The sequence below is a fragment of the Diorhabda sublineata genome, chromosome 7 (genome assembly GCF_026230105.1).
Source record: "Diorhabda sublineata isolate icDioSubl1.1 chromosome 7, icDioSubl1.1, whole genome shotgun sequence".
NCBI classification, from domain to species: domain Eukaryota; kingdom Metazoa; phylum Arthropoda; class Insecta; order Coleoptera; family Chrysomelidae; genus Diorhabda; species Diorhabda sublineata.
Genome location: NC_079480.1, coordinates 24,118,929 through 24,133,431, shown reverse-complemented (window position 1 = coordinate 24,133,431; position 14,503 = coordinate 24,118,929). Strand labels below are relative to the sequence as shown.

Here is a 14,503-nt window from a genome sequence, read left to right as displayed (position 1 = left end):
TCGGTGAACGCCGCGCATGTCAAATCAAAAATATCGGCAAGTGGAAAATTACCAGGAACTTCCCGCAACGTCGGTTTTATACAGGAGAAATATTTTGGTGAATAAATAAAAAAAATTGTTTTCGTGTCATATTTTTTTATTTTATTATACAGGTTGTCCCGAAATACTGATTAATTTCGATTATCTATTTATTAAAGTACTACGAAGCAACAATACGAATTTAATCTAACACTAATTCGTGATAGGGAATTTTTTTGAATATTGCCGAAGCTATCGAACGCCCTATAGATCGTACAGTACCACTAATGGCCGGTCCGAATTCGCTCAAAACTTCTTTCCAGTTTTCGTTCAAGAATTTGTTCATTTGATCACCTATAATCAAACACGATGATCATTTAAACACTCAATTATACAGGATGTCCAAGAATTCAATACTCTCCCAATTATAGTCCATTCATTTAGCGTGCCAACCAATTTTACTTGAGCGACAGCAATAAAAATAAGATATTTATAAACAATTGCTGCGCTTTCGAACAAATCTTGACTGCTTGGTTTAGGATTGTAATAAAAACATATTAGTTTAGCGTTTTCGAGGTCTCATAATCCACTTATCGAGGCTCCAATTGTCCAATATTGGATTGATTGATGTCCTGTTTGGCTTTCTGAATTAAACGGAAGATTTTCATTTTAGAGGGCCTATTTTTAGAAGATTAGAGCTTTCTCTGAGAGAAGAAAGTCTTAAAGTAGGGAGAAAATCGAAAGAAAGTAACTGTTCTTATTTTTTTACGTTGTTAAGCACATAGAGAGAGAGAGGGACGTATCCGGTATTTCGATAAATGGATTCGACAACTTCGAAAACGCTAAACTAACGCGTCTTTATTATGATCCTAAATCCGGTAGGCTGGTGAAGCTGTAATTGCGTTATATAACTTCCACCCTACCAGGTTATAGGGAAACCGCAGGCGATAGGTGAAGTTCAGTGTAGGGAAAGGGTGAAGAGGGTGTTTTTGATAAATTTCATCCTTTATAGGGATTGTAACAATGAAAAAAAAATGTTATCGAAAGTTTGAGAAACCCTGCATTGAAAATTGAAATTTTTGAATTTTATAAATTATAAAAACTAAAATATATTTTTGCCATTTAGTCCGTAAGTTTTCTCGGATTACATACGTCAAATTAAATGTCACTTTAGGACTATCAACTGTCAAAATCAATGTTTTATATTTCGATTTGACAGTAATAACAAAATCGATTCCGTTCTAAAATCGATCTACCTACTTTTGTAAAAGAAATTGATCCAGTGAATAAATCGCTTATATCGATACAAATATATGTATAGAGTCAAAAATCGTTTATTACTTTTTGAATGAAATCACAGGGACTTTCAACTGTCAAAATTTCACGAATCCAAGTTGTATATTTCGATTTGACAGTAATAACAAAATCGATCGACCTAATTTTGTGAAAGAAAATGATCGAGTAAATAAATCGATTATATCGATACAAATATATGTACAGAATGGAAAATCGTCCATTATTTTCAATGAATTAATATTATGTATACATACAGCGTGAGCCATTGAGTAGGAACGTATATTATCATAAAATAACTAACTTACCCAATTTTTTATCACCGTCAAATAAATTATTGAGTTTAATTTTCATATTTTTGAGATCGAAGTCCAAAGTGTCCTTTTCAGTTAAATCAAAATAATCGTCGCCTTTATATTTGCGGATTATATATTCGGCGTTATACTGATATATTCCATCAACTACAAATATTTCGAAGTCAACAATTACACTGTCCAACAAAAAATATGAGATTTCATCGCAGTATGAAAAAATCCTACTAATTTATTTCAGTTTAAGACAAAGGAATACACAAAGAAAAATATTTAAGCATCTAAATGTTCTTGATTTTAGGTCTATTCTGTTTTAAAATTTTTTTGATAACTTTTGAAAGAAAAATCAATTTTGACGTTTCGACTTTTCTTTAAGAATATTTTATTTATATAAATTCGCGTGTTACCAGTGTCGCCGTCCTTTTCAAAATACTTTAAACTACCTAAACACCTGAGATCATGACTAAGCACGCTCTCCATAGGGCCTCGTGAAGTTTTGTTTCAATTTCTGTTACGTTCTGCCTAAATTTCATCGAGCACAAGTTTTCCTAACGAAAATGTCATTTTTAACATTATAATCTGTGAAATATCCATTTCAGCTTCAAAAAATGAGTTTACTCCATTGAAAATTCCATAAAAAACTTTGATGATTCTATTCTGGACGTACTTTCGTACAGATAGGCCATAGAACTTGTTCTAGCAGGAGTTTTCCTAACGAAAATGCGATTATTGAAACCAAGATTTGTGAAATAATCATTTGAGATTAGAAACATGAGTTTTCTCCATTAGAAATTCCATAAAAAATAAGTTTTTTGAAGAAAAACTTTGATGATTCTATTCTGGACGTACTTTCGTACAGATAGGCCATAGAACTTGTTCTAGCAGGAGTTTTCCTAACGAAAATGCGATTATTGAAACCAAGATTTGTGAAATAATCATTTGAGATTCGAAAAATGAGTTTTTTCCATTAGAAATTCCATGAAAAATAAGTTTTCTGAAGAAAAACTTTGATGATTCTATTCTGGACGTACTTTCGTACAGATAGGCCATAGAACTTGTTCTAGCAGGAGTTTTCCTAACGAAAATGCGATTATTGAAACCAAGATTTGTGAAATAATCATTTGAGATTCGAAAAATGAGTTTCCTCCATTAGAAATTCCATAAAAAATAAGTTTTCTGAAGAAAAACTTTGATGATTCTATTCTGGACGTACTTTCGTGCAGATAGGCCATAGAAATTGTTCTAGCAGGAGTTTTCCTAATGAAATTGCGATTATTGAAACCAAGATTTGTGAAATAATCATTTGAGATTCGAAAAATGAGTTTTCTCCATTAGAAATTCCATAAAAAATAAGTTTTCTGAAGAAAAACTTTGATGATTCTATTCTGGACGTACTTTCGTGCAGATAGGCCATAGAAATTGTTCTAGCAGGAGTTTTCCTAATGAAATTGCGATTATTGAAACCAAGATTTGTGAAATAATCATTTGAGATTCGAAAAATGAGTTTTCTCCATTAGAAATTCCATAAAAAATAAGTTTTCTGAAGAAAAACTTTGATGATTCTATTCTGGACGTACTTTCGTACAGATAGACCATAGAACTTGTTCTAGCAGGTGTTTTCCTAACGAAAATGCGATTATTGAAACCAAGATTTGTGAAATAATCATTTGAGTTTCGAAAAATGAGTTTTCTCCATTAGAAATTCCATAAAAAATAAGTTTTCTGAAGAAAAACTTTGATGATTCTATTCTGGACGTACTTTCGTACAGATAGGCCATAGAACTTGTTCTAGCAGGTGTTTTCCTAATGAAATTGCGATTATTGAAACCAAGATTTGTGAAATAATCATTTGAGTTTCGAAAAATGAGTTTTCTCCATTAGAAATTCCATAAAAAATAAGTTTTCTGAAGAAAAACTTTGATGATTCTATTCTGGACGTACTTTCGTACAGATAGGCCATAGAACTTGTTCTAGCAGGTGTTTTCCTAATGAAATTGCGATTATTGAAACCAAGATTTGTGAAATAATCATTTGAGATTAGAAACATGAGTTTTCTCCATTAGAAATTCCATAAAAAATAAGTTTTTTGAAGAAAAACTTTGATGATTCTATTCTGGACGTACTTTCGTACAGATAGGCCATAGAACTTGTTCTAGCAGGAGTTTTCCTAACGAAAATGCGATTATTGAAACCAAGATTTGTGAAATAATCATTTGAGATTCGAAAAATGAGTTTTTTCCATTAGAAATTCCATGAAAAATAAGTTTTCTGAAGAAAAACTTTGATGATTCTATTCTGGACGTACTTTCGTACAGATAGGCCATAGAACTTGTTCTAGCAGGAGTTTTCCTAACGAAAATGCGATTATTGAAACCAAGATTTGTGAAATAATCATTTGAGATTCGAAAAATGAGTTTCCTCCATTAGAAATTCCATAAAAAATAAGTTTTCTGAAGAAAAACTTTGATGATTCTATTCTGGACGTACTTTCGTGCAGATAGGCCATAGAAATTGTTCTAGCAGGAGTTTTCCTAATGAAATTGCGATTATTGAAACCAAGATTTGTGAAATAATCATTTGAGATTCGAAAAATGAGTTTTCTCCATTAGAAATTCCATAAAAAATAAGTTTTCTGAAGAAAAACTTTGATGATTCTATTCTGGACGTACTTTCGTGCAGATAGGCCATAGAAATTGTTCTAGCAGGAGTTTTCCTAATGAAATTGCGATTATTGAAACCAAGATTTGTGAAATAATCATTTGAGATTCGAAAAATGAGTTTTCTCCATTAGAAATTCCATAAAAAATAAGTTTTCTGAAGAAAAACTTTGATGATTCTATTCTGGACGTACTTTCGTACAGATAGACCATAGAACTTGTTCTAGCAGGTGTTTTCCTAACGAAAATGCGATTATTGAAACCAAGATTTGTGAAATAATCATTTGAGTTTCGAAAAATGAGTTTTCTCCATTAGAAATTCCATAAAAAATAAGTTTTCTGAAGAAAAACTTTGATGATTCTATTCTGGACGTACTTTCGTACAGATAGGCCATAGAACTTGTTCTAGCAGGTGTTTTCCTAATGAAATTGCGATTATTGAAACCAAGATTTGTGAAATAATCATTTGAGTTTCGAAAAATGAGTTTTCTCCATTAGAAATTCCATAAAAAATAAGTTTTCTGAAGAAAAACTTTGATGATTCTATTCTGGACGTACTTTCGTACAGATAGGCCATAGAACTTGTTCTAGCAGGTGTTTTCCTAATGAAATTGCGATTATTGAAACCAAGATTTGTGAAATAATCATTTGAGATTAGAAACATGAGTTTTCTCCATTAGAAATTCCATAAAAAATAAGTTTTTTGAAGAAAAACTTTGATGATTCTATTCTGGACGTACTTTCGTACAGATAGGCCATAGAACTTGTTCTAGCAGGAGTTTTCCTAACGAAAATGCGATTATTGAAACCAAGATTTGTGAAATAATCATTTGAGATTCGAAAAATGAGTTTTTTCCATTAGAAATTCCATGAAAAATAAGTTTTCTGAAGAAAAACTTTGATGATTCTATTCTGGACGTACTTTCGTACAGATAGGCCATAGAACTTGTTCTAGCAGGAGTTTTCCTAACGAAAATGCGATTATTGAAACCAAGATTTGTGAAATAATCATTTGAGATTCGAAAAATGAGTTTCCTCCATTAGAAATTCCATAAAAAATAAGTTTTCTGAAGAAAAACTTTGATGATTCTATTCTGGACGTACTTTCGTGCAGATAGGCCATAGAAATTGTTCTAGCAGGAGTTTTCCTAATGAAATTGCGATTATTGAAACCAAGATTTGTGAAATAATCATTTGAGATTCGAAAAATGAGTTTTCTCCATTAGAAATTCCATAAAAAATAAGTTTTCTGAAGAAAAACTTTGATGATTCTATTCTGGACGTACTTTCGTGCAGATAGGCCATAGAAATTGTTCTAGCAGGAGTTTTCCTAATGAAATTGCGATTATTGAAACCAAGATTTGTGAAATAATCATTTGAGATTCGAAAAATGAGTTTTCTCCATTAGAAATTCCATAAAAAATAAGTTTTCTGAAGAAAAACTTTGATGATTCTATTCTGGACGTACTTTCGTACAGATAGACCATAGAACTTGTTCTAGCAGGTGTTTTCCTAACGAAAATGCGATTATTGAAACCAAGATTTGTGAAATAATCATTTGAGTTTCGAAAAATGAGTTTTCTCCATTAGAAATTCCATAAAAAATAAGTTTTCTGAAGAAAAACTTTGATGATTCTATTCTGGACGTACTTTCGTACAGATAGGCCATAGAACTTGTTCTAGCAGGTGTTTTCCTAATGAAATTGCGATTATTGAAACCAAGATTTGTGAAATAATCATTTGAGATTAGAAACATGAGTTTTCTCCATTAGAAATTCCATAAAAAATAAGTTTTCTGAAGAAAAACTTTGATGATTCTATTCTGGACGTACTTTCGTACAGATAGACCATAGAACTTGTTCTAGCAGGTGTTTTCCTAACGAAAATGCGATTATTGAAACCAAGATTTGTGAAATAATCATTTGAGTTTCGAAAAATGAGTTTTCTCCATTAGAAATTCCATAAAAAATAAGTTTTCTGAAGAAAAACTTTGATGATTCTATTCTGGATGTACTTTCGTACAGATAGGCCATAGAACTTGTTCTAGCAGGTGTTTTCCTAATGAAAATGCGATTATTGAAACCAAGATTTGTGAAATAATCATTTGAGATTCGAAAAATGAGTTTTTTCCATTAGAAATTCCATGAAAAATAAGTTTTCTGAAGAAAAACTTTGATGATTCTATTCTGGACGTACTTTCGTACAGATAGGCCATAGAACTTGTTCTAGCAGGAGTTTTCCTAACGAAAATGCGATTATTGAAACCAAGATTTGTGAAATAATCATTTGAGATTCGAAAAATGAGTTTCCTCCATTAGAAATTCCATAAAAAATAAGTTTTCTGAAGAAAAACTTTGATGATTCTATTCTGGACGTACTTTCGTGCAGATAGGCCATAGAAATTGTTCTAGCAGGAGTTTTCCTAATGAAATTGCGATTATTGAAACCAAGATTTGTGAAATAATCATTTGAGATTCGAAAAATGAGTTTTCTCCATTAGAAATTCCATAAAAAATAAGTTTTCTGAAGAAAAACTTTGATGATTCTATTCTGGACGTACTTTCGTGCAGATAGGCCATAGAAATTGTTCTAGCAGGAGTTTTCCTAATGAAATTGCGATTATTGAAACCAAGATTTGTGAAATAATCATTTGAGATTCGAAAAATGAGTTTTCTCCATTAGAAATTCCATAAAAAATAAGTTTTCTGAAGAAAAACTTTGATGATTCTATTCTGGACGTACTTTCGTACAGATAGACCATAGAACTTGTTCTAGCAGGTGTTTTCCTAACGAAAATGCGATTATTGAAACCAAGATTTGTGAAATAATCATTTGAGTTTCGAAAAATGAGTTTTCTCCATTAGAAATTCCATAAAAAATAAGTTTTCTGAAGAAAAACTTTGATGATTCTATTCTGGACGTACTTTCGTACAGATAGGCCATAGAACTTGTTCTAGCAGGTGTTTTCCTAATGAAATTGCGATTATTGAAACCAAGATTTGTGAAATAATCATTTGAGATTAGAAACATGAGTTTTCTCCATTAGAAATTCCATAAAAAATAAGTTTTCTGAAGAAAAACTTTGATGATTCTATTCTGGACGTACTTTCGTACAGATAGACCATAGAACTTGTTCTAGCAGGTGTTTTCCTAACGAAAATGCGATTATTGAAACCAAGATTTGTGAAATAATCATTTGAGTTTCGAAAAATGAGTTTTCTCCATTAGAAATTCCATAAAAAATAAGTTTTCTGAAGAAAAACTTTGATGATTCTATTCTGGATGTACTTTCGTACAGATAGGCCATAGAACTTGTTCTAGCAGGTGTTTTCCTAATGAAAATGCGATTATTGAAACCAAGATTTGTGAAATAATCATTTGAGATTCGAAAAATGAGTTTTCTCCATTAGAAATTCCATAAAAAATAAGTTTTCTGAAGAAAAACTTTGATGATTCTATTCTGGACGTACTTTCGTACAGATAGGCCATAGAACTTGTTCTAGCAGGAGTTTTCCTAACGAAAATGCGATTATTGAAACCAAGATTTGTGAAATAATCATTTGAGATTCGAAAAATGAGTTTTCTCCATTAGAAATTCCATGAAAAATAAGTTTTCTGAAGAAAAACTTTGATAATTCTATTCTGGACGTACTTTCGTGCAGATAGGCTATAGAAATTGTTCTAGCAGGAGTTTTCCTAATGAAATTGCGATTATTGAAACCAAGATTTGTGAAATAATCATTTGAGATTCGAAAAATGAGTTTTCTCCATTAGAAATTCCATAAAAAATAAGTTTTCTGAAGAAAAACTTTGATGATTCTATTCTGGACGTACTTTCGTGCAGATAGGCCATAGAAATTGTTCTAGCAGGAGTTTTCCTAAAGAAATTGCGATTATTGAAACCAAGATTTGTGAAATAATCATTTGAGATTCGAAAAATGAGTTTTCTCCATTAGAAATTCCATAAAAAATAAGTTTTCTGAAGAAAAACTTTGATGATTCTATTCTGGACGTACTTTCGTGCAGATAGGCCATAGAAATTGTTCTAGCAGGAGTTTTCCTAATGAAATTGCGATTATTGAAACCAAGATTTGTGAAATAATCATTTGAGATTAGAAACATGAGTTTTCTCCATTAGAAATTCCATAAAAAATAAGTTTTCTGAAGAAAAACTTTGATGATTCTATTCTGGACGTACTTTCGTACAGATAGACCATAGAAATTGTTCTAGCAGCAGTTTTCCTAAAGAAATTGCGATTATTGAAACCAAGATTTGTGAAATAATCATTTGAGATTCGAAAAATGAGTTTTCTCCATTAGAAATTCCATGAAAAATAAGTTTTCTGAAGAAAAACTTTGATAATTCTATTCTGGACGTACTTTCGTGCAGATAGGCTATAGAAATTGTTCTAGCAGGAGTTTTCCTAATGAAATTGCGATTATTGAAACCAAGATTTGTGAAATAATCATTTGAGATTCGAAAAATGAGTTTTCTCCATTAGAAATTCCATGAAAAATAAGTTTTCTGAAGAAAAACTTTGATGATTCTATTCTGGACGTACTTTCGTACAGATAGGCCATAGAACTTGTTCTAGCAGGAGTTTTCCTAACGAAAATGCGATTATTGAAACCAAGATTTGTGAAATAATCATTTGAGATTCGAAAAATGAGTTTTCTCCATCAGAAATTCCATGAAAAATAAGTTTTCTGAAGAAAAACTTTGATAATTCTATTCTGGACGTACTTTCGTGCAGATAGGCTATAGAAATTGTTCTAGCAGGAGTTTTCCTAATGAAATTGCGATTATTGAAACCAAGATTTGTGAAATAATCATTTGAGATTCGAAAAATGAGTTTTCTCCATTAGAAATTCCATGAAAAATAAGTTTTCTGAAGAAAAACTTTGATGATTCTATTCTGGACGTACTTTCGTACAGATAGGCCATAGAACTTGTTCTAGCAGGAGTTTTCCTAACGAAAATGCGATTATTGAAACCAATATTTGTGAAATAATTATTTGAGATTCGAAAAATGAGTTTTCTTCCATGAAAATTCCATAAAAAAAATACATTTTTTCAAGAAAAACTTTGATAAACCTATTTTTGACCTATTTTTTACAGATAGGCTATAGACATTTCCCTGGCAGCTCTATTTCTGATGAGAACATACACTCCCATTCAAAAAAAAACTTTATTAGACCTTGTACCTCCCAATCGAGTTGAAATTCATACCAAACGTCAATTAACTATTTTTCTTGAAATTAATGCCATAAAATGGATAAAAAAATATTTTATATGGATCAAATTTCATATTGAAATATTTAGTATCTCACTTACTAGCCAATATGTCTAAATCTCCGTTTCCCCTTATGGGTAAAATCAATATCCTTCCGTCGATTTCATAATTTCCTCTTAAACTTAATTGCGGTATCGATATATTGATCATTAATTTTTTTGCATCGGTATCAAATCTACAATAAAGATTTTGACAGTTTCAAGAGCAACGGAGTGATCAAAAAAAAAATTTACGTATTTTAATACAAATGTTTACAACCACCTTCAAAATGGTCCCCTTTCGAGCCAATACAAGCATCCTCGAAGCGAGTTTTTGGATTTAGAAAAGAGGAAAAACTCACAAAAAGTTAAATCTTGTTGAATGATGACTCTAGTTTCGTATTTGGTCAAAAAATCAGTCACAACCGTACTGGAGTGTAAACTACTCATTATCGAAGTGAAAAATCTTTCAATTGTCCACAAATTGCTTCACGTGGACGCCTCCCAACGGTTAAATGCTCAATTTTGGAGCACTATTCGCTAGATTTGTCATATTCATCAACCCACGACTCGTCACCAGTGATGATGCGTAAGGTCCTCAGTTATTTGGTTAAGAATCTCTTTTGCGAACTATGCTTTTCGTAAAAGATTCAGGTCTTTTGATACGAAACGATTCACACCTAAAATATGTTTAAAGTCAATGCCTATCTCTCTGAAGCCGATACGACGATTCTGAAGCATTATTTCCTCAACTTTTTTATGTTTACGTCTTTGACAGAGGTAGATATCCAAAACGCAAGTTTTCGATGACTTAATGCCCTTCAACGAATGCTTTATACCAGCGATCGTTATCAAGTAAATTCCCCAAAACTTTTTCAACGATACCGTAGATTTGAAATACGAAATTTCAAGCAAACTCGCTGCTCAAATTATTTTTCCGTAGTCCATTTAAAAAATGGCCGCCGTAGGGAAAACAACAAATATTCTTGCTACTAGAAGTACGAAATTTCCTCCCGGCAACGTGGTTTTGTTGTGTTTTTTCGACTTCAGTGTCTGAAAAGCAGGTATATTGGAAATTGGTGGCAAATGGAAAGGGGATAACACCACCCGAAAGCTTCAAGTTTGTCCTTATACCTCTCAGTTGGGTTATGGGCAAACTCAATTACGCACTCAGCTTATTTGAGGACTGACTCACTACCGAAATCAACAAAAAAAAGCTAAACACGGGTAAATACGAGCAAATCCATTGTTTTCCCTACGGCAGCCATTTTGTAGTAGATCAGCTGTTTTTTTGGATTATCTAATAGAATTGTGACACCACCACATCATAACGTTAAACTTACTTAACTTTGTTTAAAATTGTTTTATCTAAACCGAATACTTTGATATTCTTTAATAATATTTTCAAATTATTTCCGGCATCCACATCGATTTGTGGGATCGTTAAAGGTATCATGTTTGGTATACCAAATCTTCTATCTCCCTTTATTATATAAGGTAAAGCTTCTTTTCCATGTGATAAACAACAATCTTCGAAATCCGGAGCACTGATCGAACATGGTTTGATGTATGAAGCTGAAATACACAGGATGTCTCAATTTACATACTCAAATATATATTTATGTAAAATATTAAACATTCCAACCAATCGGGATACAACCTAAGCTAATACCATTTGCCTTTGGGTTAGGGGGAAGTTAACACCTCTTAGTTGATTATGTACCTGTCTCGAAGCTATACGACCCACCTCAAGTGTTGCTTTCTTACAGAAACAAGAGCTGACTGGAGTTTCTGCGATGTTCGTCAGGTGTCCAGTCCTAGAGATCATTAACTCAACTTTGTTTAATGAAAGGGCCTTTTAGGACCAGTTGGCTCACTCCATGTTTCCAATTTCGTCATATTTTCCCATTGTTTTGTGATGACTAAATGGATTTCCACCAGGCGATCAGCTTGGTGTCACCAGGTTGCACATTAGAGTTCGTTTCCAGTGATTTCAGAACCTGTGTGCGTTCCCGTACTAGCTTTAACGCAATTTAAGAATCGAGTGCGTGGAGGGCTACTCTGCTTAAATTATTTGCACAAGTACGAGATGCGTATTGACAATACTGAGCCGTATCCAGATCGAACATGTCCCGAAATATTTAATAACTAACTTAAGGGCTAGTTCAACCACGGAGGGGTTTTGGAACACACTTGATTTTCCTGTGCGGGCTTTGAGCGGTTTATGCTCAGACCTTCAATACTCTCTCTGAGCGATTATTAGGGCAAATTGCATTCGATTCCATACGGTATCACCCTGCACTATGAAATTAAATTGTAGCATCCAGTATAATCAAAATCACAAAAAATGGACATTGAGTATTCGTAATTTACTGCTTCGTACTTCGACCGGATTCGATTGAACAAGATGGTTCCAGAAATACTTGGCCTGACCTAGAGATGGCGGTAGTTGCTTGCAAAATACCGTTGCATTAGAAAGTACACAAAGTTTCAAGTTTGAAGACGCCACGTTGTTTGGTATTGGTTTAGCAGCCATCAATAGTGAACGTTTTCGATCTCTATGAAGGTAGCAGCGTCAAATTAATAAAAATAAAAAAATATATACAAAATTTGTAGCTTTTTTGTTGCGATTTAGTTGCTGAAACCGCGACATGAAAAACTGTATTAGAAATATTAAAATTTCAAAGTGATTGGAGGTGAGGGGGTTAAACTGCTCAATTACCTTTTTTGGATAAACTTTCGAAAAACGCCAAGAAGAATTGGAAGGTAAAAATGATAAGGAATGGTCGTATGCATGCGCGGAAAATTGAATTAAAAATTCAGTCAAAAAAGGCCTATTCGTGCGACGAAAAGAAAAATACGATCGCGAAAGAGCAATAAAAACAATAGAAATAAATGAAAAGCAATTTTATTCCACAAAAATTTAGTCACTTTCCTCATCCTCTTCCGTTGGAAGTCGATCATTCTTTTCAGGATACAAAAATTTTATATCTACAGTGATTGTATCGAATGGATCCACATTTTTTCGCCGGACTCGCCGTCTCCAGAGAAATTTTTGCTTGAGCCTTGTCTTATATATTAAAAAAACTGATGATTTCCACTCCGAGTCCGTTCAGGCGTTATACCCAACCGATTTGCTTAATTTTCTTTTTCAATGAAAGGTATTGATGCACAAATCAGCCATCAACCATCGGATTTCATCTAATTTTCACCATTCGCAAGTTATACTCAAATGCGATTTCCCCCTGTACATTACTTATGGGAGTTTTTCACATACACACGTTCTATCCTCAATATCTCAGGTTCTAATATAGAGTTCGTTTTAGTTCAAGAACATTCGCTGAAACACCTTCTTTCTTTTTAGTTTTAGAACACTTGAATCGGTTGAGCTGGAGAGGAGCTAGGCGCGGACATTCAATGTGGAGTTATGGATTTTTGTAGGTTTTTGGCAATTTTTCTACATTCAAAGATCTATATCTCAGGTTCTAATATTCTATTCTATTCTATTATAATGATTTCTGATACTTATTTAATGGATTCGATGCGAGCGAAGCCGCAGGTAAAAGCTAGTTATTTGTGAATAATATGAGAGTCTAAAAATAAAAAATTAATCATCAATTGACGAAACAATGGATTATTTAATAACTATTTACATTTTTGAAAGTATTCCTTTTAATTTTAATTTTAAAAAACCAAACCACAAAAAATGTTTTAAACTTGCAATGTTTAATTTACCACTAATTCAATAAACGAGCAAAATGGCGGATATTTCTGATCCTAGTTACCTGCGCACGAAATGACCGCGTATTTGGACCTTGCGAGGTCGCGGGAATTTCAAAAATATTGAAATCACCTGTAGAATTTCATTGGCGTTTTTCGGAGGTTCAGCACCTTTTTTCCAAAATGTTCGTTTTTTTGTGTAGATTAACAAAAAAATACGACCTGCGTGTGATACTTTGTAAAAAAGTTATGAACGATTAAATGCTATCCCATTTAAAATCATAAAACTATATGAAATCTCCAGGTGAGATATTTCCCATAATTATTTTCGCAAATCCGCCGTAAAAACGAAGATTTAAAAAAAAATCATCGAAATCGGATGATTTTTCGATTTTCTAGAGCGAAAGTGTAAAATTACCTTTTGTTTAAAAAATTTTTGGGACCATCTTCGTATAGAAACAACATTCTAACATTTCAAGAACAAATTTAGAACTATAATAATTTTGATTTCGTAAAAATAATATTCTGATAGTTATCAAAAAAGAAAAATGCTTAGAAAATATGAAAACGATGTAAACTGTCGTTTGACTACACATGTTTCTTACCAAACAAACCACAAAAAAAGAATTCGTAGAAATGACTTTGACCGGTCACGGCGAGGATAGTGTTAATTATTTATTTTAACAATTATTTTTATATAATGATGGAAAATTAAATAAAAATCCGAGAAACTTACGTGTTCTGATCTTTTTAGAGGTCACATAAATATGGAAAAAACACAAAACATAAAAACCCAAAATCTTCCGCGACATCTTGCACGTAAAACAACTCGACACCCAATAAGAATCACATTAAATAATATTCTTTTTATAGATGGTTTATTGGGGATATGTGAACGCAAAAAACATCGTGAGTCAGTCTATTGTTTCATTTAATTCTAATAAAAATTTCATGCAGGTTTCGAACCAGGAAAATTATCATAACGAACTCTCATGCTAATGAAGGAAAATTACTTGAAAATCTACAAGTTTATAGTCTACCTTTTGAATGACTTTCATATTAAACAACGAATTATATTACATTATTAAGGAAAAAGAAAATATAACAAAACTGGCCTCTGTTCTGAAAATAATTGCCGCTCAATATGCAATAATCGAATTCTTCAACAATTTCACAAGGTTTAATCAATCCCTTCAATGGAATAGTTGACAATAAGGGTTTGAAGGTACACA

At 32.3% G+C, this 14,503-nt stretch overlaps 1 protein-coding gene across 1 annotated transcript; it reads right to left on the bottom strand.

The window, feature by feature from the left end:
- Positions 1-118: 118 nt before the first annotated feature.
- LOC130447021 (circadian clock-controlled protein daywake-like) lies at positions 119-14,122 on the bottom strand. Its single transcript, XM_056783622.1, has 5 exons — positions 14,008-14,122; positions 10,895-11,126; positions 9,615-9,748; positions 1,620-1,772; positions 119-372 (listed from the first exon to the last, which is right to left on the bottom strand). Exons 1-5 carry the CDS (start codon positions 14,081-14,083, stop codon positions 221-223), a joined length of 747 nt encoding a protein of 248 aa, XP_056639600.1. The 5' UTR covers positions 14,084-14,122; the 3' UTR covers positions 119-220.
- Between the last annotated feature and the right edge of the window lie 381 nt (positions 14,123-14,503).